The sequence below is a fragment of the Euleptes europaea genome, chromosome 2 (assembly GCF_029931775.1).
Source record: "Euleptes europaea isolate rEulEur1 chromosome 2, rEulEur1.hap1, whole genome shotgun sequence".
Taxonomy (NCBI): domain Eukaryota; kingdom Metazoa; phylum Chordata; class Lepidosauria; order Squamata; family Sphaerodactylidae; genus Euleptes; species Euleptes europaea.
Genome location: NC_079313.1, coordinates 79152538 through 79179812, shown reverse-complemented (window position 1 = coordinate 79179812; position 27275 = coordinate 79152538). Strand labels below are relative to the sequence as shown.

Here is a 27275-nt window from a genome sequence, read left to right as displayed (position 1 = left end):
GGAGTAAACGAAACCAGAGAGAACGCGTTAACGAGTCCAGCGGATAAATCTACATATTGCTGTTCAAACAAAAGTACCAAAACATCGTCGCGCGCAGCCGTGAACCGTGCCGGAACTACTTTCCCGGCGGGGTGCATTAATTCGATCAGCCGTCGCAGCGGCGACGACGCTAATGCAATCACGATTACGTCAGTGATTGGCAGCGACTTGTAGCCTATGAGAAGTCAGAACGGGTCCAGGAACGTGTGGGGATTGGGTCGTGGCACGCTGGCCACGTGACGTGAGGGGCGGGCTAGAGTACGGCGTTGGCCTCCGGGTGGTCGCTGCTGTTGGGCCCTGACAGAGGTGGCGGCGGCGGCACGGACGGAGGTGAGTTAGGAGGGGGAGGATATGTTTATGGAGGGTGGCGAGAACTGGCGGTGGGGAAGGAGGGCCCGCGAGGACCGGCCCGCTCAAAGCCACTCGGGCGGTCGAGGCCTGAAGCGGCGTGTCAGTCTGGGCTACGAGAGAGCTGCTGTGGAGGGGGTGTGCGGTGATGGGGCTTGGCGTGGAAGTGGGACCGGTTTTCCTCCCCGCCCCCAGCAAGACTGAGCTCCCGTTCGGTCGATTAAATGGTTCCACTTCCGCACCAGATGAGTCGTTCTCCATCACGAGAGGAGGGGCTGGCCTGTCGCTCTCCTTCCCGTGCTATGTGAGAGAAATGTGATTTCCTCGCACACGCATACATATTCACCTCGAACAGAAGACGAGTTGGTTTTTACATGCCGGCTTTCTCTACCACTGAAGGCAGAATCAAACCGGCTTGCAATCCCCTCCCCAACAGCGATGGCGATCCAGATGTGTAGGTGCATTACCCACGGCATACCTAGGACTACCTAGTTAGGGAGGCATGCTGAGACTTTTCAGTACTCCAAAATGAAAAAACCCCTGCCCTTCTCTACCCCCCCCCCCGATAATTGTTTGGTGGTGGAGGAAAGTACCTTGGGGCAGGTCACATTCCCTCAGCCATACCTACCTCACAGGGTGTCTGTTGTGGGGAGGGGGAGGGAAGGTGATTGTAAGCCGGTTTGAGTGTCCATTAAGTGGGAGAGAAAGTCGGCATATAAAAACCAACTCCTCTTCTTCTGCCATCAAGTCACGGCTGACTCATGGTGCAGGCTAGAGATGTTCAGGGGTGATCTTTACAGTATGTGTATTATCAGGCAGTCCTGTGCGCCCAGTCATGGGGGTATCCTCCTGTTACCCCTCCCCCATAATGTGACATGCCAGGAATGGCAGATGCCCCACCTGAGGGCGAAGCTAAGTAATTCAAACTAGCTCAGGTATGCTGGACCCCAACAACCATAAAACCCCTCTGTTTCTCAAAATGTGTTTCTGTATATCCAACAGCTTCCATTTTCCAGTTTGTAGGAGTGATGGGGATGTTTTCCATACAGCAAAGTTGATGCTACTCTGCACCTAGTATTTATGTTTTTGCTAGGGAACTTTATGATGAGGCTGTTTCTGTTCTGCAAATCCAAGTCTGTGATGTTTGTTTTAGGAGCAGGAGGGTGCTGAATGAAAGTATGGGGAGGGGTAGGAGGGTCTCCACTCTTCATTTCTAAGGTACTTGGTCCTTTGTTCCAACAATTACTTGGCTGTTGTTCACTGATCTTTATTTATGTTATCTTGTATGGTATTCAGTTTATACATTATAATGAGTGTGTTTTATCTGTCTCTCGGTTAGTGCACTGTTTCTTCTGATTCTCATGTAATACAGAAGACTGTGAGCAAGAACCATGGCTTCCGAGTTAGAGAATCTAAATCCAAGTGCCAGAATAATGACATTCCGTCCTACTGCAGAAGAGTTCAAAAACTTCAGTCGTTACATTGCATACGTAGAATCCCAAGGAGCTCACAGAGCTGGACTGGCAAAGGTAAACATTTCACAGCTTGATTTGGTGGGAGTAGAGATCTCACAAGAATCACTTTGAATTTTTCTGTAAATTTTACTCAGTTTTAAAGTACTATTAACATTATTGAATTCTATTAAGTAACACTATAGAATACTTCAGTGAGAATCACAACAAAATGCTGGTGAACATTAGATTTTGTCATGAAGCTTTAATGGTCATCACTGTGGTATCCCCAGAATTCTAAATGTACACTGTTGGAACTTGGGAAATGTGCAGCATTTAGAATTAGACTACTTGCTGGTAGTGTTTGAAGTGAAGCCAAGAAAACATTTTCTTGGAATTAGATGTTAGAGGGACAGACATCAAGGATATTTACCAAACAGCTGTGTGTAAAATCAAGGATATTTACCAAACAGCTGTGTGTAAAGTACAGCATGAGGTGTGTTTACCAGGTATTCCAAACCAACTTTGATTCTGCAGAGTGTGTTTGTGTGTGTGTGGGGAGGGTCCCCTGCCTGTCGCTCTACCAGGTCAGAGTGCGTCAAGGGTAGTACTTTTGACACCAATGTAAGAGCAGTGTAACATGCATTTTCCCCAGTTACAGTAGTGAATTGGAATAGGGATGGGAAGGCCAGAAAAAAATGGGTAAAAAGATTTCCCCAAAGGACCTTTCTTACAATTTTTTTCCTACCAAAACATTAGGAACCTTGGTGAGTACTGAAAAAACATCTTGGAATTAGTGAAATGCTTTTTAAAACAAAAATTTATTCAGAATGCATAGTATGGAAAATTTTGATGAAAGATAACATACAGTATTAAATACTAATTCCTGTTTATTCTGTAGACATCTACAATAGGTCTACAAGCTGAAACTTAATCCTGACAAAAGTGCTATTGATGTGGGAAAGGTATGACCCAGGAAATGGGTTATCTCCTGTTCTGAATAGAGTTGCACTCCCCCTAAAGGAGCAGATTCCTAGCTTGAGGGTGCTCCCAGTCCCAGGCCTCCTGTTGGATAGCAGGTGGCAGGTTTGGCCAGGGATGCCTTTCACCAGCTTCACCAGCTGCAGATAGCTAAATGATGTATTTTATGTCAATGCATTATGTTTAGGGTTGATAATTAAATGTTGCATATATTTTAGTTATTCCCCTTGTTTTAGGGTTGGAAATGGTTTCCCCCACCGTGTCTTTCAGAGCTATTACCTTTCTAAACAGGAGATATGGGATAACTCCCAGAAGTTGATAACATTCTAAATACTGATTATACTTGTCCTAAACATAGTTCATGGGAATGTTAACTCAGTCAGAAATGTTGTTATATTGTGTATGAACACATGATGCATAGGAATATTCCTGTTGTTGTATGTCTGTGTTTACTTTTTATTAATAATTTAAAAACACCCAGTTTTTCTATTTAATAATAAACTTTTATTTATATTCTGCCCTCCCCTGGCAGTGCCAGGCTCAGAGTGGCTAACATCATGTAAATATACATTTCATATACATTAAAATTCATTCAATTGTACAAAATTTAAAACATTTTAACACACTGAACTTAATATATCAAAGGTGCCAATATAAATCTCCACAGGGAGAGCTGGTATTTTGGCTTTAAAATCTAACTATGAGGGGTCCTCTGTACCAGAATTTGAAGTTGATAGGACTGTCGGTTGGATTGCTTTTTCATCCTTAAGGGCTCTGTCCTGTTCTGTAACATTGCCAATAATTGCCAGTGTGATGAATTGTCATGAGTGTTTTGTGATTTGGCATTGGCACAATAGCGCCTCTGCACTAACTGTTGAAGTTAAATCCCAAAATTTTAATGTGTAGGGTTTTAATAAAATAATTTCAAAGAATGGAATCTGACTGTGTATTAGTCCCAGGAGAACTTCTTACAGGTTTCCAGATTGTCTGAACCTTTATCTTACATGTTTCTTTCAGATTATTCCTCCCAAGGAATGGAAACCACGTGGGTGCTATGATGATATTGATGAACTAATCATCCCTGCTCCTATTCAGCAAGTGGTTACTGGCCAGTCAGGACTTTTCACACAATATAACATCCAGAAGAAAGCCATGACAGTTCGAGAGTTCAGAAGGATAGCAAATAGTGATAAGTAAGGCAGAATTTTAAACTACAGCTCTGTGAAATGAATATTTTTATATAGCATTTCTTTATTTCTCTTTGGTCTACTTAAAACAACAAGTTAGTGTTGGTGTGGCTGTACACTTTATGCAGTGCAGTTTAAAGGTTGCATTTAAGTCTACAAGTTATTTTCTGTATCTTGCTAAAAGCAAGACTTCAGGCAAAGTACTTTTGGGTATGTGTCTTGCAATGTAAAATCTAAGTTGCTATTTGAAACTCAAGCTTCAGTTTACTACTGCTCATAACTACAGAGAAGCTCCTTTGTGCATGGACTGTCCGTTTATTTCAATAGGAAGAGGAGATGTCTATGCACAAAAGAAATGGTCTTGGGGAGCACTGTGTGTGCACTGGAAACTGCAGTTATGGAAACTGGGGGGAGGGAGTAATTTCTGTGGCTCCTTAAGTATTCCAGCTGACTCCTGAAAATACACTTCTACTTTCTCTCCAAATCATTGAATAACTACAACAAAATTATACATGGCATGTTTTTCTGGACTGGACATAGGATTTTCATTCTCTAGATATGCAATCTTTGGCCATAGAATTTGAGAAAACAGGTTCAGTGTACAACTATTTTTATCAAAAGAAATCACAGTTGAATCTCTGCCTCCTTAATTGGCAGGTTGGTGCTTACTCACCTTCTCTAGTAACTGCCCAGCTGTTTGTGCCTTTCTTATTTCTCTCTTTCAACTATATTTCTCTTCTAATTTGCTGGAATTGCCTGTAGAATGGCTGATTAATAAAATCCTATTAGTCTTTAATGTGCCATAAGCCTGTTTTATATGAATAAAATTTTAAAAAGTTAGTGTGAAAGTTGTTAATTTTTTAAAAAAGCTGATCTATCTTAGGTACTGCACACCTCGCTATACCGAGTTTGAAGACCTTGAACGCAAGTACTGGAAGAACCTTACATTCAATCCCCCAATCTACGGTGCTGATGTTAATGGCACACTCTATGACAAGGTAAAACTAACTCTTGCTAGGCCTCCCAGTTTGTGTGTTTTTCTGTGCATTTATATTTTTTCTTTGCTTATGTTATGTTTTATTTAATCGTTTTAAATGTTATATATGTATTTGTATTTTAAATGTTTTTAATGTCTCAAATGTTTTAATATTTGCCACCTTGGGGACCCTGAATTTGGTGGAAAGGCGGCATAGAAATGTTTTAAACTTACTCTCAGCACTGATTTCAAATGTTCTGCCTTGACGATGAACTCTGTTAAGCATCTAAGGGTATTAATGGATTTAATAACTTATTGATTATTACTTGGAATATGTTTTTTGAGAATTGTCTAGCACTATATCTAACAGTCACAATTTAGAACCAAGAGACTTACTATATATCCTTTGCTAGTAGTTCCCTTGTCACATATGTTCATGGAACAATTTGCAGGTATTCATAGAAAATTACTCCTAATACTATTGACAAATCATGAAGGAGACTTCAGATGTGATATCGATTTATTTGGCTGTATTAGAAAATGCAAAATAGGTATAATCTGGTTTTGATTCCCCCCCCCCCCAGTGGACTGGGGAATCACATTTTTATGGAGACTCCTTGTAATAAAGTAGCACAAGTGAATATAACAAACTGGTACCTCATGCTGCTATTCGTGGCAGTGAGTGCAGCTCCATTCTCCTTTGTAATATTTACTAGAAGACTTCGATCCAGTCTGTTGGAGATCTAAATATAGAGATATCTCTCCCTACTGCTAGGATTGCAAGCAGGGTAGAAGGCAGCAGTAATACAGCACAAATAAAACTGAGATCTGCTTTAAAAGGCATCAAAATGTATTTCCAGCTTTGCTATAGTGTAGTATGGTGAAGGGAAGAGTGATTGCACTTGTCATGTGGTTTGCTTTCTAGTATTGTTGACTGGCCTCATGTGATTCCTTTAGCATATAGATCAGTGGAATATCGGCCATCTGAATACAATTCTGGATATAGTGGAGAATGAGAGCGGCATTACCATTGAGGGGGTGAATACTCCTTATCTCTATTTTGGGATGTGGAAAACTTCCTTTGCTTGGCACACTGAGGACATGGACCTCTACAGCATCAACTATCTGCATTTTGGAGAGCCCAAGTCATGGTAAAATGGATTTATTTATTCCAGACATGCCTGTGCTCCTTCTTCAGACAACATGCTCAAGGTGGCTTTGAGCCAAAGCATAAAAGCATCTAAAACACCGAACAGCTTAAAAAAAGCCCTGCAAAACATTTCTCAGGCTAGGAGCAGACTATAAAAACAGTGTTAAAGGACCCCTTAATTAAAAGCCTAGTCAAAAAGAAATGTGTTGATCTGACATCAAAAAAGAAGGGCATTCCACTGGCCAGGTGTCAGAGCTGATAAAGCTGTATCTCCAGTCAGCACCCTGTTGCCTTGGAAGGTAGGGGCACTGAAAGCAGGAGTTGTGAGGAAGGTCTTAGCTAGCAGGCTTGACAATATGGAAGGAGGTAGTCCTTCAAGTATCCAGGCTCCCAAGTCATTTAGGGTGAGATCAGCTCTTTCAAATGCGCCGTGAAACAGATGGGCAGCTAGTACATATCTTTTAGCACCATTAGTAATGCCCTATAATGAAGTAGTACATGGTATCTGAGTATCTATAAACTGATTATTCTTAAGATAACCTAATTCCAGCAAGTAGTTTTACTTAAGTTTTACTTCTGTCTCTTTTGAGTTAGCTCATTATTTCCTTGTGGGCTAGTAAATGTTTTGATTTCCTTTCTATGAGGAACTTAATAGGACAGTTTAGTAATTAAGGGAAAAGAAGACTGCTGGCTTAAAAATCCCTTCTTACTTGGCAGTTTAACCTGTTTGCCTATTGAACTTTCTCACTATATTGATTCTGAATCTTTTAAAAGGCCTAAATATACCCCTGTTACATTTTATTAATTTGTTTTGTGACTGCAGGTATTCCATTCCTCCAGAACATGGGAAGCGGCTAGAACGTCTTGCTAAAGGTAACCATTTTTTTCTGTTTGAGTTCATATGTAGACACCTGAAGAGCCTTAGAAGCTATGTTTCATATAAAAGTTCTATGATGGTAGCAGTAATCCAGGGTTGCAAACCTAATAGGAGAGAGATGAGAGCTTGTTGCAGATGGGGGAAATCCTGTTATTTCCTTTCTGAATTATAGCAACTTTCTCTAGTCCTGTAGAGTTCAGTGCGCTGTGTGGTGAAGTAGTGTAACAAAGTGGACAAGGTCACAAGAAGTAACTCCTAGCAGAAATATTTAACAAATGTTGGGGCATTGCAGAGAGGCTGATAGTCTTGTACTGCTGTCCCTTCTGATTAAGGGCTACATACCCAAATATATGGGTAAGGGCTCATCCTTTCCTATATTTTGAAACCAGTCACTAAACTATATGGGGGGGTGTCCAGTCAGTGCCTGCATTAATCATAAGGAACATATTGCTGTCTGTTACAGTGGTTGTCACACTGCTGGGAGTTTGGTTTGCTCAGATGTTGCTTAAAGGATTAGAAAAAATGGAAACCTAGTTTAAATGGAGATCATGGCAGGATCCCTCCCCCCAAAAAGTACTCAGGCAATAGCAGCTCTTTAGTTCCACACTGAGGCACTGCCCAATAGTATAGAGTGGCTAAATTACACATAGGCTTCATTTTCAAGCAGGCTCTTTGTTGCAGCACAATGTGATCTTTGGTAGAATCTCAAAATGAGTTGTTTGGGAGGGTGGGGCATGTGCATTCGCAGGGGATCTCACTGTGATACCAGCACAGATGGGTTGCATTAATCCTCATCCATGCTATGAAAATGTAATTCTCTTTGAATCAGGAAAATCTTTGTAACACACAGACAAGATACTGATGCTCTTAGGCTCATTGTTGGTGCCTCTCTGCCTTCCAGAAGTCAGTGGGGTTTGCTTCTGGTTTTCTCCCCACATTCATTTCTTACAACGTTGAGTCAGTCTGGACATCATTAGTATTTCCAGAAGTGCCTAAAATCTATTTGGTTCTGGGCCTAGTTAGAAGTTGCCTCTATACTATTTTTTTAGAAATATCTGTTAACATTTTTCTAGTTAGTAATATTTGCATGCATTTGAGATAACCCACATAGTATCAAGGCAAATGAGAGGAAACGTTTCCACCTCTCTGGACTTTGATGGAAACAGTAGATGCAGTCAGATCTCTTTATTGTCTTAAAAGCTGTTTCGTGTGGTATCATAACCACAGGGCTGCAAAAAAGGGGAGTTGTCTGCTTCAGTAAGTTCTAATAGTCTAGAACAAAAATTTCCACCCTTTTTTCCCCTTCTGGGTGGTATATCTAGACTTAAACAAATACAGTGGACGTTTCTGTACTTTTCATAAACAGGGTTCTTTCCTGGAAGTGCCCAGAGCTGTGAAGCTTTCCTCCGTCATAAGATGACCCTGATCTCTCCATCGATTTTGAAGAAATATGGCATCCCTTTTGATAAGGTGAGGAAGTATCATTGTCACTTTAGAACAAATTTAGAAAGCTCCTGAAATCCGTGCAAGGTGGCAAGGGTGGAGTTTTTTGAGAAGCAGATGAAATTGATGCTGAAGAACAAAGAGTATATGTGACATATCTATACCTAACAGGAATTTATTTTTGATACACCTCTGGTTATTGATTTGTATTTCTAGGAAGGTACAAAGGAACTATGAAACATATACCTGGATATCTAGGTGGGACGGGGAGTGGTGGGGATCGACACATTAAAAGTATGTTGATTTACACCTTAAGCCATAATTTTCTTATTTTTGCTATTCATGCAGTTTCTAGTTGAAACTGAGAGGCAGTACTATAGCATTGGAAAATAATGATCATTCTGTTCATCACAGTTCAAATGTTTGTTTACAAATAGTATTTAATCGAAATGTATAGTGTGCCTCATTTTTTCTGGCCAAATGGTCTACAAAGCCAAATAAAGCTCAAATCACAGAGGTTTTCAGTTTGCTAGAGACTCAGTAATGCAGGGGTTCAATTTAGGGCAACTAATCAAATGTAGGCATTATGTGGAGATTGAACCTACAATCCCAGTTTTGCCTGCATTAGTTGGTTGCATGTTAGCTTGAAGGATTATACAAAAAGTTTTCTTGGGATACTATTTTTGGTGTCTTGGAATATCTAGTGTGCCATCTGGCTATTTCCACTTCCCAGGTATTGGTAGTTGTAAAATGAGTTACAGAGTGTGTCAATTTACGTGAGCTTCCTCTCTTTCAGGTGACCCAAGAGGCAGGCGAATTCATGATAACCTTTCCTTATGGATATCATGCTGGCTTCAACCATGGCTTCAACTGTGCTGAATCTACTAACTTTGCCACTCTCCGGTGGATTGAGTATGGAAAACAGTCTATTCTGGTAGGTTCAGTTGCTTATTTCCTCTGTGCATCAGAGGGAAAATAATGTTTCTGTTTTAGTTCCATGTTTAGCAGCTTCATGTTATGAGGTGAATGGAGATCTGGAAAGCATTATAATTTTTATAGCAAGTTTTTTTTCTTGATGTGGAGACAGTAAAGTTGAAATGGCCATAAGAATATAAGAAAGGCCCTGCTGGATCAGACCAAGGCCCATCAAGTCCAGCAGTCTGTTCACACAGTGGCCAACCAGGTGCCTCTAGGAAGCCACAAACAAGACAACTGCAGCAGCATTATCCTGCCAGTGTTTCACAGCACCTAATATAATAGGCATGCTCCTCTGATACTAGAGAGAAGCCAGCTAGTTTCCATGACAGATTAAGGCACGCTAATAAAAAAAAGTTCAGTGAAATTGTTGGGAGGAAAAGAAATCTTCATGAGAGAGTTCTAATTCCTTGTGAGCTCTGCACTCCAGCGCAGGTACTTGTTGACTTGCCTTGAAGTGCTGGGGTAGAAAATGCAGGCCAAAGATAACTTGTTAAGCAATACTGGGAATTCCGTTTTACAGCATTGTCTTTCAGGTAGACAAAAATCTTCTTTTGACTAACTGCGTAAACAACAAAAAGTTTAATCTAGATGTTTTCTGCCAGTTGAAGGAACTGGGTGGGATTTTTGTTCTCTCTCATCATGCTGCAGACCTACTTCACATACACAGACTGTTCTGAGTGCCCCCAGTTCTAAGAAGCATTTTGGGGATCTCAGTAGGGTGAGGGGGTCCGCTTGTGGAAGTACCTTCCATCCATGGAAAACTACTTTATCCAGACCAAGACTTGTAAAATGAAAATATGGCGATTGGGGGTTGAGAACTTTTCCAGACCTTCCTCCCCTAAGTTTGTATTTCAAATGTAGAAAGCTCTAGCTTTGTTACTTTCCCTTTCTTTTCACCAAGGATCACTTTATCATTGTACATAGATCTTTGTATCTCACATTTAGTTCTGATTGGGGATAGTAGGAACCTAAATTCAGAAGAATAAAGTCACCTTGGACAGATATAAAGCCATAATTGGCCTCAATTTGTTTGTTCCATGTAGTGTTCATGCCGAAAGGACATGGTCAAAATTTCCATGGATGTTTTTGTGAGGAAATATCAGCCAGATCGCTACAAGCTTTGGAAGACAGGGAAAGATGTGACCGCCATTGACCACACTCTTCCAACACCAGAGGCAGCTGAATTCTTCAAAGGAGACATCTTCCATAAATTTAGGAAGCCACGTTCTGAGGAAACTGAACCAGAAGAAGAATGCAAAGCAGACATGGATGAGAACAGGAAGTATGTCTAAATGGCTTTAATCCACTGAAACCTGTGTAGAAACTGGACACCAGCATGTTAATAAACTTCCTCCCTTTTCTAGGGACAAAAGTCTCTGATAATGCTAACAGTGCAATCCTAACGGGGGGGAAATGAGCTCAGGAAGTGGTGTGTCCCTGGCGCCAGCATAAATGCCACTTGTGCCATCAAAATGGGCACTTATGTCAGCACCGTGGAGCAGTACAGCTGCGCCATGCATGGGTGCTGGTGCAGCCATGGCATCCGTGCACCTCTGGTGCAGGGGCTTGCGCCAGTGCCAAAGGGGGCGTTCCAGGGGTAGGGCTGACAGCTCCCTGAGCCTTTTCACCCTGGGAATGCCCCCTTTTGCTGGCGTGAACTTATGCAACAAAAATGATGGTGCTGCCCATGGAACTGCATACAGCAGTCTCACAGGCGTTTGGGAAATTTTCCTGTTTGTCTTGCTGCCCGCGGTGCAGCAGACCACTCAGGAGGTGGCGCAGCTGCGCTGTGGCTGCACCATCCCCAGCCATTTGCAACTCCCCCCCCTTAAGATTGTGCTGCCCTTCAGTGATAGCTGACTTGGAGCATAGCCATCAATATATATTAATCTGAATTTTCCAGCTTGCAATGGGCGGATCAGTTTGTAGATGAAAATAGGAAATTTTAACAGGAGTGGAGAAGATCAGTTAGTGCATCTTAGCTGGCCTTGAATGTTTGCTTTTTCAAAGGTAATTTTGAATGATTTTCATTTATAAATCTCTGAAATGCTTAGTAAGTTTGCATCCATCATGAACACCTTGCACTCAGCCTGTTGTACAGTAGTCACATGTCATTTAAAGAGGAATACTTGGCAGTTGGGAGCTGTGAATGCTACAAAACCTACTTCAGGCAGTAATGTCAATGAAAACCCTGTGAGTTATCCTGTGGTGAGGAGAGTGAATGGAGTCTAGCGCCTGTCACTGATTTCTTCAGGGATGCTAATTTGTCTCCATATGTATATCTTGCTTTGGATTCTGGATACTACAGGAAAGTCATAGCCCAACTAATCTTTATAGATAACCATCTGAGCTGCTGGCTTGTTCTTTGTGCTTTTGATTTATTGATTTTTTTTTTTTTTTTTTTTTTTGCAGTTTGCCCAAGCACCGCATTGGAACCAAGCGTCACCGTGTCTGCTTGGAGGTGCCCCAAGAAGTGAGCCAAAGTGAGGCCTTCCCCAAGGAAGAGCTGGTTCCAGTGCAGTTTGAGATGGATGTGGCAGAGCCTCCAGTTGGGCCTGCTAGAGAGCCAGTGCAGCAAGGGGACCAAGGACTGGCACCTTCAGGTAACTCTTTATTTCTTCAGGGTCCTACTCCATTGCCTCAAACTGTAGGCTTTGTCACTGGAACATGGTCCTTACTGTTGTTTAGGCATATTATTCCAATAACAAACTGAATTGGGTTTAAAACTGATAAGATTGTTTTTAGCATTATAAGGAGAATCAAACTGGTAAATCAACATAATAATGAAAATGTAGTGTGAAAGCATATTCAAGGAAACTTCAGAGAAGGTAGATGGATTCTTTACTGTGAATACCATATTTTGTTGTTTTTCTTAGCTAAAAATATTGCATTTTTTCCAGATTTTTTGGAAGGGGGCCTGTTGTCAAAATAGCCCCCAAAGTTGCTATCTGATGTATTAAGCCCCTGGAAATTTAGGGGTACATACCCCATATTAAAGAAATGGAATAGAACTATGTATTTTGTCAATTATGTCAGTTGAGTTTTAACATGAAATGTACTGTTTGGCCTCTGCATACTTGCCTACATCCTATCCTGGAGAATCAGTGAGCATGAGGGCAAGGGATATGATTGCTTACTGAAGACTAATTTCCCAGGCAACTGGGCAGTTCAAGTTAGTAACCTTAACTTGACTCTCTGTTCTCTTGCTTCACTGGTGGTCTCCAGTTGGGTTTTGCTTTTCCTGTCATTTATATGCTTTGGATAATACCGCATTTTTCGGTGTATAAGGTGATATTTTTTCTAAAAACATTTAGTAAAAAATTGGGGGTCGTCTTATACACAGAATGCACAGATGGTTGCCGCCGGCCCCGCCCGTCAGCTGATAGGCGGGGAAGAGCCTGGTAGCCCTGGCTGGCCGGCGTCCGGCCTTCAGATGGTCACTGCTCTCTTAATTTTTGCATTCAAAAAAATAGGGGTCGTCTTATACATGGGGGTGTCTTATACATGGAAAAATACGTTAGCTCCTACTAACATATGCTTTAAATATTGTGTTTGTTCCAGAATATGCAGATCTCTCAGAAGTAAAGTTTGAAGAACTAAAAAATGTGAAGTTAGATGAAGAGGAAGAAGAGCCTGAAGCAGCTGTTTTGGATCTTTCTGTTCCTCACTCCATGTCTTCCACCTTGGCCCAGTCTGCTCTGAAACAGAGTCCAGTTTCCAGCCATTCTGGCTCTCCATTGTGTTCTGGTTCTTCAGATTGTGAACCCACTGACCTCCCAAGGCAGGCTTTTGAGCAAGCTGAGGTTCTGACTGTGCATAGCTACGCTAAAGAAGAAGAAAATGGCATGGACAATGGGCAGGCCTCTGGGAAGAAAACCAGTGCTGCAGCAAGCATGAATGAACAGGAACTTGCAAAGGTATGAGGGAACTGGGGGTGGGGGAGCCTTAGGGGAGAATGTGCAACTATTATTTTGTTACAACACATGATCAGGTTGGAGTGGGCAGACCTTAACTATCAGTGGCCTCAAAATGGGATGATTTGTGGGGTAGACAATTGCCTTAAGAGAGGTCCCATGTAATATATACTGCTAGCCTCTGCTTGGCGCGCAGAAGGTCCCAGGTTCAACCCCCTGGCATCTCCGGTTAAAAGGATCAGGCAGGTAGATGAGGCGAAAGACCATTTATGAATGGGAGGTTTTGCCTTGGATTTGCCACTCAGATGCACATTTCCCCCATCTAGATTCTCAAAACTCTGTGTGGGGGGTTATTGGCCATTTATGAATGGGAGGTTCTGCCTTGGATTTGCCACTCAGATGCACATTTTCACCATCTAGATTTTCAAAACTCTGCGTGGCGGGTTATTGGCCATTTATGAATGGGAGGTTCTTCCTTGGATTTGCCACTCAAATGCACATTTTCCCCATCCAGATTCTCAAAACTCAACAATAAGCCCCCCTGCAGAGTTTTGAGAATGCAGATGGGAAAAATGTGCATCTAGAGAGCTGCAAATCCAAGGCAAAACCTCCCATGCATGAATGGTTGTTAAAAGGCGTTTTGGCTCTCAAAAGAAATATCGTTGTACTGTTGATATTTGGCTCTGTTGACTAATGAGTTTGCCGACCCCTGTGCTAGAACAAACATAAGATAGACTTTAAATTGGCTGCATTTTATAGAGGAACATAGTTTTCAACCTTTGAGTACCAAGTTGCTTATAGTCTCTATATTTGTACCTCTGCTTTCTAAATATTTTAGAATGGTCTTGCATGCCATGTCAAAACCACCCTGCTGTTTTCAATTTCAGGCTCTGTGCAGTATGTTTTGAAGGGAAGAGACCAATCCAGTAGGTGGTTTTTAGATAAACTGTGCCTGGTCTCTCTAATGTGATTGTTGCTTGATCTTGTCCAGATGGCAAAGGAGTACATAAGGTCAGTGAAAGATCGCAAGAAGTCAAAAGGGCGTCGCCAGCCTTTGAGCAAACTCCCACGTCATCACCCACTATTGATGAAAGATGGCCTCAGTGATGATGGTAAGTTCTATCCTTCTTACCTCACTAAGCGGTGTGTTATGCCTGGCAGCACTAAGAACCAGCATGGTGTAGTGGTTAAGAGCGGTGGACTCTAATCTGGAGAACTGGGTTTGATTCCCTATTCCCCCACATGAGCGGTGGACTCTAATCTGGTAAACCAGGTTGGTTCCCCCACTCATGAAGCCTGCTGGATGACCTTGGGCTAGTCACAGCTCTCTCAGATCCAAGCCTCACCTACCTCACAAGGTGTCTATTGTGGGGAGAGGAAGGGAAGGTGATTGTAAACCGGTTTGATTCTCCTTAAAAGGTAGAGAAAATCAGTATATAAAAACCAACTCTTCTTAAGAATCATGTGCAGTAATTAAAATGTACTCTACTGTCCATCAATGGGACCTTTTCAGACTTTTCCCCCTCCTTGAGCTGTAGCACAAAAAGCCATCCTTATCAGTTGTCTCTGAAAGAGAGTAAGTTGCTTCATCCTCTTATGGAACATTTTAACTTTTAACTCTGGAAATATACAACTCTCAGCTGAAGGTACTTTAGGATTGAATTTTCAGCCCCTGGCTAGGAGCTTCATATAGGACTTTGGTTCTTAAAGGCAAAAGAAAAGCTTTTGCTAGCTGTTTAATGTTGTTGACTCTTGCCCATATTGTGGGCTTCATGTTTATAAATGCTAGTGAAACAAAACTCCCAGCTGGTAAGTGAGAGTCAAGCACTCTTTGGGACAGGTGGTAGCAGTCTGTGGTGCTTATGAAGTGGGTCAAATTGTTATGGCCTTTGTCCATAGTGTAGACGTTCCCTATATTTGATATTGTGAGGTGAATTTTGTCATTGTTTTGACTAAAGTTGGTGTTTTTTACTGTAGAGACGTCAGAGCAGCTGACGCCAGAAGAAGAAATTGAGGAAACAGAGCCATGGGCAAAGCCTCTCAGTCAGTTATGGCAAAATCGCCCTCCAAATTTTGAGGCAGAAAAGGAGTATAATGCAGCTATGGCACAGCAGGCCCCCTACTGTGCAGTCTGCATGCTCTTCCAGACCTACCAGGTGAGCAGGTTAAATCCTCTTTACAGGCCTGTGCAATGCACCAGGGAAATGTAGCCAGTGAAGCTCCAAGGAGTTCAGCTTCTAGTAGTGCTGGGTTTTAAAAAACGAGTTTTAACATTTGTATAACTTCATGTTTTATTGTATGAGCTGCCTCAAATAAGTGTTTGCTAATTTTTAAAAGAAATAATATGTACTGCTACTTTTGTGCCACTGTCAATAGCTAAATAGTCTAGCAGGCAATGGTTCTTCCTTATAAGAGCCATTTTTGTCCTAGGCTCTGAAGTAATTTAATGGAGTTTGTAAATTCTCTGCATGTGACAGAGTTTAAACATTTAGCATCTTAATCCTAAAAATATGTGTGTGTATTCATTCAGTTACTTTTTCACAAGGCATGTAGCTGATAGAAACAAGCAGATGCTTACACATGCCTATTACGTCTCATGCACACTTGTATTCTGTCCTCTGTGCAAGAAGTATGTGCTGCATCTTTGAGCAGATAGCAGGTAGAACAGTGCTCATAGTATGTGGTAGATCTTTATCTCCACTGGCTAATATCAAATGGTCAAAGGAATCTGTTCTAGACTACATGTGCCTAACATTATGGCGTTCCTTTTTAATACAGTTTTTAATGTATTATTATTATTACCACTTGTAAAGCCTCCCTTCAGAAACTACGGTGGGCTTGAGATGTGTCTGATACAAAATTTGCATATATTTTAAAGATGTAGACTGTTTTGTGTACTATTTGATCAACTGTTAAAACCGCAGTTGCTTTTATATATAACATTGTGTTGGCTCTTTGGCTAATTTGGTCCCTTTATTGTTGAGCAAGGAGAAGCTTGCTAATCACTGCCTTCTTAAACTCTTGTAGAGAAACTTGGGTTTGAATGCCCATTTACCATGAAACACTCTTAGGTGAACCTACCTCACAGGATTGTTACGATGGTAAAATGGAGGAAGGGAGAGCCATGCACATTGTCCTAAATGCCTTGGAGAAATGGTGGAGTAAAAATGCACACAATACATGAATCACTTATAAGACTACTTTTCAGATGAGAGAGCTCTACCCAGCAGTCCTCTTGCACCACTGTGCTCAGCCTATGTTTTTGAGCTGCCTGGTCCTTGCACTAGGAACCCAGCCACCAGGCTGATGCAATCCATGAAGGTCAAGGCTATAAATAATAGTAGGGTTAGGAGAATAAAGGGAGTTGCAAGGTGATGGATGAAAGTAGGGCCCAGTCTAGCCTTTTCTATCTTGACACTGGACAACTTGTTTAAAATAACATACCAGCATTCTCTGCCTTGGTCAGAGAATACATTGGCTTATCTCTTATGCTGTAGTTTTTTTGGCAGTAATGCCCATTGTCACTTTCTTCACTGGAGACAGAATTCTGTGTAGGCTGCTTTTGATTTGTCAGTCATCTTGTCATTAACTATCTTCTGTTGTAACTTTTGTTCTTTGATGATAGCAGGACCAAGAGGATGCCATGTTGTTAGGCATCATGTGCATTTTGTCTTCCATAACAGCTACGTCCCAGTTATAGGTAATCCGATCTTCTGTAAAATGCACCTTTTCTCCCTGGCAGGCAGATTGTGGAGGCCAGAGCTCTCAGGCAACTCCAGATGCTCCTGATGGGAAGATGAGAACAAAACCCCTGATTCCTGAGATGTGCTTTACTACCACTGGCTGCAGCACAGATGTCAGCCTTTCCACACCTTACTTGGAGGAAGATGGCACCAGCCTTCTGGTCACCTGCAAGCGCTGTCGAGTCCGTGTGCATGCCAGTGAGTGCTGCGTGATCTGATATTAGCCCGTAGCCTCTCTGTTAGCCCATGTTAAACACGGGAGATGGAGGTGTTGCTGCTGTCATAGCTGCTTGTCCTGTAAGGAGAGGCAAAACATAGGGAAACGTTAGAGCAGGGGTCCCCAGCATGGTGCCTGTGGGACCCCTTGGCACCTGCTGACACTTCTCCTGGTGACCACCAAGTGTATTTAGAAAGTGGGTGGGCCAGATGGGGCTGTTGCTCGGCAAGGCTTTTGATTGGCTGTGGGAGATTTGATTATCTGTGCAGAAACTTTAAAAATGTTGCTTGGGTGGCAGCTGCCACCACAGCACAAGAATCCTTACTGTGTGATTAAAGTTCAGCTGCAGGAGCCATTTGGTGGCTAGCTCCGCCTCTTGCAGCAGCTGTTTTGTGGCTGCACCCACCACACTGAGAATTCCAAATGTGCCCAAAGGGTTAAAAAGGTTGGGACCCTCCTGGGTTAGAGAGTTGCATTCTGGGAACTGCAGTCATACCTGTGAACAAACAATCCCTGTTGTACAACTGGAAGCTAACTGGAAAATTAATAGAATCTGCTTACACAGAACTAGAGCATACCAAAGCAATTAAGATACACCAGATTAAGAGCAAAAACATACCTTTCACTTAATACATAAATGAATAGTGAAAATTTAGGCACTGGCATTTCATTTTGAAAGGGAAGGGGAGAGAGTATTGGTGCTATAGTTGCACATGATAAGTAACAGTATGATTTGAATGGGGTGGATGGGAATACAAGTGTTACATCGTAGCGTGGTTTGTTTTGGTTCTCTCTCTGGTCTAAATGGCAGGCTATTGAGCGGAGACCAGAGAGTTATTACTAGATCGAAAAATTGTTGCTCAGTCTGCTGAAGTTCTGTTCATTTTTAGGTTGTTACGGAGTAGCACCTGAGAAGGCATCTGAGGACTGGAAGTGTTCCCGATGCAAAGCTAATGCTTTAGAGGAGGTAAGAATGCCTTGCATGCCATGGCATTAGCTGAAACTCCCTTGTACAATTGCATGGTCCCTATTGGGGTTCTGTTTGCCCAGCTCAGGCAGAGGGATTCTCCCATGACCAGGCCCTTGGACCTTCTCTCAGTTGCTCGCTAATGGAAAAAATCAGTGGGGGGCAGATATGACTTGGCATGATGCTTTGAAGCTACATCTGGGTGAAAACCCAGGTTTGGTGTTAACAGACGTTCTGGAAACTGTGTGCTAGATACGTCTGTCCCATGCCTTGCCCCCAAATCTCCTGGTGGTACCAGGCAGTAGCCTGACATCTCTATACCCAGTACAGCTAGAGCCTGCTGGGTTGTATTGTTCGCATCCATGAGATGGTTTTTGGAATGTTTTCTAGGGATGTGTGCGCGTGTATATGAAAATCTTTGGAATGTGGTGTGGGGGGAGGGATCAAAGAAGCCTGTAAACTGGCTTCTGTCAAGAAATTGGTTCCTGGAGTTGTCTTTAAGGAAGTGAGCTGGTTGAGTCTTTTTTGGCATTTGAAATGTTTTCATGGGTGCATTTATGGCAGTCCTTCTGAAAGCTAGCCCAAGGATGTAGAGTATCACATAGGAACTGACTCACCAATACTTGCCTGAGTCTGAACGTGGCAGCTCACCTTCAGGCAGCAGTGGGCGGCACCACAAAATGGTTGCCAAGTGGGGCCCTAACCCTCCCCCATAGATATGCTTAAATAAAATTTCAATTAAATGAAACATGGAGGGGGAGTGGCAGGCTTCAGTTTTTCTGAAGGGGACAAGAAACATTTCATGGTAACAGTGTAATTGCTCACCTTACTAATATCTATCCAATCAAAAAAATTGGGGTGGGTGGCCTTGGTTACTATCTACATATTTTTGCAGGGTCATGGATTCTGATATGGATATCCAGGTGAATCCAGTACTGGGGAGACATAAGCCTTTGTAGAGTGGATTTTATTTGGGGGTGGTGACTGACCTGGGGTGTGTGTGTGTAAATCCTCCCTTCTTCCCATATTTACTCTTCACTTGTAGTGAGGGTTCCTCTCCTCATCCCTTTCTGCTGCTGCTGAGGCTGTTGTAGCAAAGTAGTTTCAAGCAAACGTACACTTCTAAGGAAGACGGATGGAGCCAAGCTACAAGCTTCCATGTAACGGACCATGGAAGGAGAGTGACTAGAGTTTGGCTCCCAGACCTCACCTGACCCATGCCAGTACCATCTGTGCCACCACAAACTCTGTCGTCCCATCACTTTTAGCGCTCCTTGAAGTTGGCTGGAGAAATAGCATGGGACACAGGTAGCAGTGGGAGGAATGTGAAAGATGATAAAGGGAAGAGTAGAAAACAAAGAGGGAACAGGGCAGAGGAGAATTAAAAAAACAGAGGATCTTGAAAAGGGATAAGGAAATAGGTCTCCAAGTTGACTCCAGGAAACACATTGATGGGTACTAAGTTAGGGATTGTGGTTCCAACTTTCCTTCTTCAAATGGTTTGTATTTTTAAAATTTTCTTTCTTTAAAAAAAATTAAAAGAACAAGGGAAAAAAAACCTTAGAACCTATTTAAATGGTTGTGCATGGCTTTCATTCAGTACCACTGTCTGTCCGGCAGTCTTAAGGTTTGTGTCTGCTGATTTAGACAGTAATGTTTTTTGTAGTATCCTATTAAGGAAACATGGTTTTTCTGGCCTGCCTTGGCTTTTTTGCTAGCTTGTATCAAGTTCATATAAGAAATGAGGCACTCCTTTGTGGTTTTAGTGAACTTTTGGTAACTTATTGAATAGGATGCTATATATACTTATTATCCACCTGAACAAAACAGAGTTCCTACATCACCTCCATCTCCAGTTTTTATTGAAGGGGAAGACTTCTTTAGCTTTTCCATAATTAGGGCTCTTTTAAATAGGTTCTACTCAGCATGAACCAGTCATTAGGCCCTGTATCCCTGCAGGTTGCCTAGAAGAGTGGCATGACTTCCCTTCTGTAGTCTACTAAATTGGAACTTTCTCTTTTTTCCACGCAGACAAAAGCAGCTTAACACATTAGGAGGTGATTAGTGTTTAACGCTCTGCAGCATAGAACTCTTGTCTGTTCAGGGAACAGAGGGAGGCTCTGTTGCAAATGGGAAGGTGGGATTCTGAGAAAAGTGTGTTAAATGTGAGTCTGATAATGGGGCTTTTCTTTCTTTGGCAGGATTGCTGTCTGTGCTCACTTCGAGGAGGTGCACTTCAAAAAGCCAATGATAACAAGTGAGTCTCCAGGGGTAGCCAAATGTGGAAGATCACTCCCTCCCCAACTTGCTATTTGAACTAGCAGTTTTGTGATGGGATGCAGGCTAATATCAAGGCCAGCGAGTTCATTCTGAATGCAAGCATGGCAATATAACAGACATAAGCCTTAGGGCTTATCCCAGAAGCTAGAGTGTCAATAGCAGCGATCTGCTTGGAATCAGATCTTACTGATGCAGTGGCTTCTTGATCTATGTAGCTGAACTACTTGGAAGGCAGTTTATACAGCCACATGGTTCTTTGTATTTTATACTAGCAATGTCTGCTGGCTCAGATAATTCAGCAGTACCAGATGTGCATTGTTTCTTTGCAGCTCATCTTTCATAAGTGGGTGCTGACATCTATTCTTCTAATTTTTATCAGGTGGGTCCATGTTATGTGTGCTGTGGCAGTTCTGGAGGCCAAGTTTGTGAACATTGCAGATCGCAGTCCAGTAGATGTCAGCAAAATACCTCTGCAGCGCTTCCGGCTGGTAAGGAAACAACTGTTTCTGCTCCTCTGATTTGGAAGAATGGCTACAACATCTGCTTTTATTAAATTCTTGCATCTGTTACTCTGCCAAAGCAAGTAGAGCAAAGCTGAACAGATCAGATGGGGTGTGCTAATAGAAAAAGAGGACAGAACTAAGCTTTAATACTTAGTGTTTATATTGTGCTCTTAGATGTTTGAAGCCCTTCTAATTTTTAGTAATCCTTAAATCAGCCTGATAATATAGACCAGTACTGTCGCTTACATTGCAGAAACTAGGTTAAAATTGAGCATAGGGAGGCTAACCACACGCAGACACACCCACCCACCCCTGGTTCTCTTGTCCAGAGCTTAATCTGTCACAAAATACCCAGTTCCAAATCTCTTGTCTTAAATTCTAGCCATCAATATACATCTGCCTGCAAGATGGATGCATCTTGTGCAAGTAGGTAATTGTTACAGATTTGGAAGGAAAGAAGTGACAGGAACACTGAATACCTTCCTAGGCAAGGGTCCACAGCAATGCAAAAGTCACGTTCTTGGTCTGTGCCATGTTTGAAATGTTTCTTTGTATTGTATTGATAAGACTTGACAGAGTGTAGTTTGATGATTCAAAGAAAGATGGGAAAATAGAATATCATAAAGAACCGAACCTTTATACTACCTCACCTTCTGTGTAGCATGACACGCTATTGGCCAACATAGGGATGCTTGAGGCACTTTGATATACAAGCACTAAGCAACATTATAAGCTGATTTGAGTATATGGAGAGGTAGAATAGTAATGTACTAAATAAGTTGAAATCTTTGATCTATGAAAAACATCACTGCACTTAAATGAATAGCTTAGTTGAGATACCATGAGTATTCTCTTACTGCTAACAAGGTTCAAAACTTATAGTATTTTCCTGGCGCTTTGCTGCAGTTAGGAAAGGGGGAGAGCCACTGGAAAAAGAAAACAAGATGGTGCCGGGAAGTATATATCCTGGAATGAAAGATCATTCAGGGATGACTAACATCATACTGAGCGAAAATGCGAATAAGGTGCACAGTGCAGCCCTTTCATCTCTTGAAGATGCAAAAATGCTAAGCATTTTAAAAACCAAGGCTGAGTAAAAGAGTTCAGAGACCAGAAAAACACTTGGAGCATGGTAAAAATGCTCCTTTGCTTTATGGCAGTAATTGCTGTGACTCACTTTTCCAAAAAGTAGCAAATAATGGTACAAGGAGTAGACAAGGAGATGTTCATTGCTTGTTTGTTTAACAATGAACATGGGTGAGTCAACTACTCATTGTGCTTTTGTCAAGAGCATGTCTAATGAATACAAAAGTTGATTTTAGCTGTTGTCACTAGAATAGTGAGCAAGGAAGGAAAGTATTTCCTAACCTCCTTCCAGCAGCTCAGCCAAACAGTGGATACAGGGATGTGTGTTCAGTATAACAGTAAAAAATATATCTGAAAAATGCCTTATTGGTATTTGTGGGATATATTCAGCTTCCCCAAATATGTCCAGGATTTTTCAGGGCAAGAAAAAAATGGGTCCCCCAAAATCCCATAAATATGTAGGATTAACCAGGAATTTCAAGAACTAATGTTTATAGGCTCCCGGGACTGTTTTCCTTTTTTCCCCCCCTTTAAAGTTTGTTCTTTGTTGGAGTTGGTTTGTGTGGGGTTCCTGGGTTTTTTAATAGATTCTTGTGTTTTGCATTAAGATTCTCACATTTTACATGGCTGAGATTTGTGCATTTTACATAGGTTCAGATTCTCAGGTTTTTACATAAATTTAGATTCTCAGGTTTTACATTGGTTGGGCTTAGCAAGCATTTCAGTAGTGTGCCTTGTCAAGAACCTGGTCTCTTAATGCAGTTTCTTGCTTTCAGACAATGGTTCAGGCTGAGGCCTAGCAAAGTTTCTTTTACTGAGATTCAGCAAGTTGTTGATAATGGCAGAGCCTTAGATAAGGGAGATGGGAACAGTTCACACCAGTGACTATAATCACCTCCAAGGGCACCAGGCTGGGAGGGAACATTACATCTAATTAACACCTAAGGTCATCCAGTGGGATAGAGGACTTACTAAGGGGACTGGTATCCTGTTACCTGAACTCTCTTGTATATATTGATCTGAAACTGTCTTGAAAGACTGCAATGTTGAATTTGTCTGTTCGCAGAAATGTGTTTTCTGCAAAAAACGCCGGAAGAGAATTGCTGGCTGCTGTGTGCAGTGCTCTCATGGACGATGCCCTACATCCTTCCATGTCAGCTGCGCTCAAGCAGCTGGAGTTATGATGCAGCCAGATGACTGGCCTTTTGTGGTCTTCATTACCTGTTTCAGGCATAAGATCCCATCCCAAGCAGAGGTGAGTTTAAGAGAGAAGTGTGGATTTAGTTTACACTCAGCTAGATTTATTTTGGACATGCAGACCTCATAACATCGTAATCAGCTCAACTGTTGAAAGAAGATAGAATTTGAAAGGCATTTTATGGATACCTGCAAAACATTATGGGATGCTGGAAATGCATTGATGAGTTCTAGAGGAAAGATTATGAGAGTATTTCACTTCGATAATTGGGCTTTAGGGAGGAAATAGATTCTGCTTTGGTCAGGTCTTTACTTTGCTTACCAGCAGCCGTCCACAAGCTCAGGGACATTCTGGGAACCTAAATCCTCCAAGTTGATTTTAATATGTAGGTCTCAATTGTTTTTCTGTCTCTTCAGCGAGCCAAGGCTGCTCTGCAGGATCTGGCCGTGGGGCAGGCAGTGATCAGCAAGCACAAGAATGGGCGTTTCTACCAATGTGAGGTGGTCAATCTGACCAAGGAAACTTTTTATGAGGTCAACTTTGATGACGGATCCTTCAGTGATAACCTGTACCCAGAAGACATTGTGGTATGATATGCAGTAAAATATCTGCTCCACTAAGAGGGTGTACACTTCAAAGGAACACTTTTCCTATGTGCTTGTATTAAGTGTCACTGAAATGGGGCAAATCTCTATTTAAGCTCCAAAATAAGGCCTGGAGTAACACTTTGAGTTCACACTACAGACAGAATGTTCTATACCTCAGACAGATTAATTACTACTGCTAGCTTAAGGGAGAGCAGGAACCCCGCTTATCTAACGGTTTAACATTTGCCTTTTCTTCTCCCCATCCCCTGCAGTCCAGCAAAACTGGGATGTGTTGGGTTACTTTAGGGAAATTGTTTCTTGTACCCATGCATTGATAGAACCATAGAATCATAGAGTTGGAAGGGACCACCAGGGTCATCAAGTCCAACCCCCTGCACAATGCAGGAAATTCACAACTACCTCCCCCCCACACCTAGTGACCAGAAGATGGCCAAGATGCCCTTCCTCTCATCATCTGCCTAAGGTCACAGAATCAGCATTGCTGACAGATGGCCATCTAACCTCTTTTTAAAAACCTCCAGGGAAGGAGAGCTTACCACCTCCCAAGGAAACCTATTCCACTGAGGAACCACTCTGTTAGAAAATTCTTCCTAATGTCTAGACGGAAACTCTTTTGATTTAATTTCAACCCGTTGGTTCTGGTCCGACCTTGGGCAACAGAAAACAACTCGGCACCATCCTCAATATGACAGCCCCTCAAGTACTTGAACATGGTTATCATAGATAGATAATGCTTTGCTTTCTAAAACTTGCTTCCATATGAATAGAGTCGAGATTGTCTCCAGCTGGGTCCCCCACCTGAAGGGGATGTCGTTCAAGTGAGATGGACAGATGGTGAGGTCTATGGAGCCACATTTGTGGCCTCGCATGTCATCCAGATGTACCAGGTAAGGGGGATAGAGTGGACTGCTATCTTATTTCTGTGAGAAAGAAGGTACCATAACAGCTGGACTGGCTCAAAGGGCAACCTGGCCTTGAGAGTGTCATGTCTGAGGGAATTACAGCTGGGATGAGTTTAGAAACAGCTGCAACTAATTAGGGTCGCATGTTGGCCCCATTAAGTGAAAATGGAGGTTTTTCCATGGAGGGGTGCAGTTTTTGTGGTTTTGTCTTTGCTACATAGACTGGCAGTAAGAGCGAATAGGATCAGTTCTGCTTTGTAAGTAGTTAGCACAGCTCAGTCACTAAGTTTTTTTAAATTTTCCTTTTTATTGCCTTTGATGATATGAGAGTTTGCTTTCCTTTTACTCTAAGCAAAGGTGTGAGGCGAGTTTGTGCATGGCTCTTCCCCTACCGAGAAACAAGCCTCAAGGCTGGAGTAGTAAAGCCAGAGTCATGGGAAGCTACCGGCCTAAAATAAAATAAGTCCAGGCCTCTCTCCCTTGTTTGTGGAATCGAGGAGAGGCTGGAACCCTACACTTTCTTCCTATTTTTTTTTACACGTTATTGCTAACCCCATAATTGGGGTTTCCATCCTTCTCAGTTTTGAAAACTACATAAATGTTGTCCAATCGGTAGATGGCGTGTTTGCTGTGGTCTGACTAGTGCTGAGTAAAAATCAGAAATTAATTCCTGTAAAAATGTATTAATGAAGTTGAACTTTTGAAGCTTGTGCAGCTGCTCAGATTTCAAGGTGTGACCAGCCCCTCTGTGATTCTGATCACATGCACAAACATTTTATTCCATGCTTGGCTAATAGAATCATATTAGGGGGAAGGATGCTGTGCATGGTTCCGTGAGATTTTTTAGGGTGGAAGAAGAGGCCAGGCATTTTTCTGATCTCTGGGAAGCATGGGACTTGTGGCTGCTAGCTGTGCTAACTTTATCTCTCTGGGTCTAGGTGGAGTTTGAAGATGGATCCCAACTGATGGCAAAGAGGGATGATGTGTACACACTCGATGAAGAGCTTCCCAAGAGGGTCAAATCGAGGCTGGTAAGTCAAAACAAGGGAAGCTGGTAGATGTAGTCCTTCTCACAGAGAGGCCAGGGGGCCTGTCCTTCCATGCCTTGGTTTTCTTTCAGGATGCCTGAAATGCAGGTAGTCTTGTGCTTCAGACATGCTGCTATTACTGAACTAAGTTCACACATGGCCATTGCATAAGTGAGATTCTTTCCCTTCCAGGTGCGATGCTACCATAGTCCTTAGAAGCGGATAGTTCATGCCCTGAACATTTAGTACATTTGAGAACTTTAAATGCAGAACATTTCACAGCTAGTCCATGTGACCCACAAGAGAATTTTTACAGCATTTTGTTTGGCTTAAACGTTCTGGTCACGTGGGTGCTGCCATTGAAAAGACTTCCTGTACTCAGTGCTAAAAGAAATCAAAATTCTGTGCAAGGAGATCTGCCAGGAGGCCTGTTTTGTTTTTTAGATGTAAACAAATTTGTGTGTTTGCTTTTTTTCTTACTTTACCATGCTTCTGCTAGCACAGAGCTCTGTTGGGCATTGACACTGCCCACTTGAAGTCCTTCCTTACTGTTTGACATTTTGCCAGCTGTGACCAGGAGTGGGCAATCTTTGCGGTTGGAAGCTCTATGAACGCCACTTAGAAAGAAAAGCTAAGATACCAGTCCACAGGAAATTGTCAAACATACACAGGCCTCACTAGAGAATTTGAGTACTTATGTGAATCCCATGCATTTGGGCCTGGAGATTTGCTGACCAAATTGGATTAATGGACTGTCAACTTCAGCTCTGTAGTTCAGAAATCTGTTCAGAAGGGGAGGTAGATGTAAACCGTGAAAGGAACTTTGGTTTTTTTGTCTCTTAATGCTCTAATATGAATGGCTAGGCAAACTGAGTTGATTTCCAGAGTCCTCCTTTGAAAATCATGGAAACACTGTGCTTATAACTACCTCAGAACCTAGTCTGTCACTGTCCCTGCCTTTATGAAGGAGAAAGTGGGAATAATTGGACCACCTGATGGCACTCCCTGTAAGTAACTCTCATCTCAATCTTTGTTTCAGTCTGTTGCCTCCGACATGCGTTTCACAGAGATCTTCACAGAGAAGGAAGTCAAACAAGAGAGAAAAAGACAGAGGGTGATCAACTCCCGCTACCGTGAGGATTACATTGAGCCTGCACTGTACCGGGCCATTATGGAGTAACAGCCGGCAACAGGATTGCATTGCCCACCTCCTAGGTGGATCCTCGCACTCCAGGACAGCAGAGGCCAAACAGACGGTCTTCACATTGTTTTTTTTTTTTTTAAAGAGACACATTTATTCTGCAGCAGCCGGAAGGTGGTTGTTGAATCATGAAACATTCTGCTTTGCTGCCCTAAATGTGGCAGACATGAAGCCTGGAGTTGGGGAGCATATCTCTGA

General features: G+C 42.3%; 1 protein-coding gene across 1 annotated transcript; it reads left to right on the top strand.

Annotated features, from left to right (window-relative positions):
• The first annotated feature begins 1725 nt into the window (after nucleotides 1-1725).
• On the top strand, nucleotides 1726-27136 carry KDM4A (lysine demethylase 4A). Its single transcript, XM_056867691.1, has 21 exons — nucleotides 1726-1916; nucleotides 3837-4012; nucleotides 4890-5004; nucleotides 5940-6133; nucleotides 6956-7005; nucleotides 8376-8479; nucleotides 9249-9386; nucleotides 10474-10712; nucleotides 11843-12033; nucleotides 12992-13347; nucleotides 14336-14456; nucleotides 15322-15500; nucleotides 17087-17285; nucleotides 18195-18271; nucleotides 20473-20528; nucleotides 20931-21039; nucleotides 23207-23395; nucleotides 23755-23925; nucleotides 24714-24833; nucleotides 25787-25879; nucleotides 26916-27136. The coding sequence occupies exons 1-21, from the start codon at nucleotides 1779-1781 to the stop codon at nucleotides 27054-27056; spliced, it is 3156 nt and encodes a 1051-aa protein (XP_056723669.1). The 5' UTR covers nucleotides 1726-1778; the 3' UTR covers nucleotides 27057-27136.
• The last annotated feature ends 139 nt before the right edge of the window (nucleotides 27137-27275 follow it).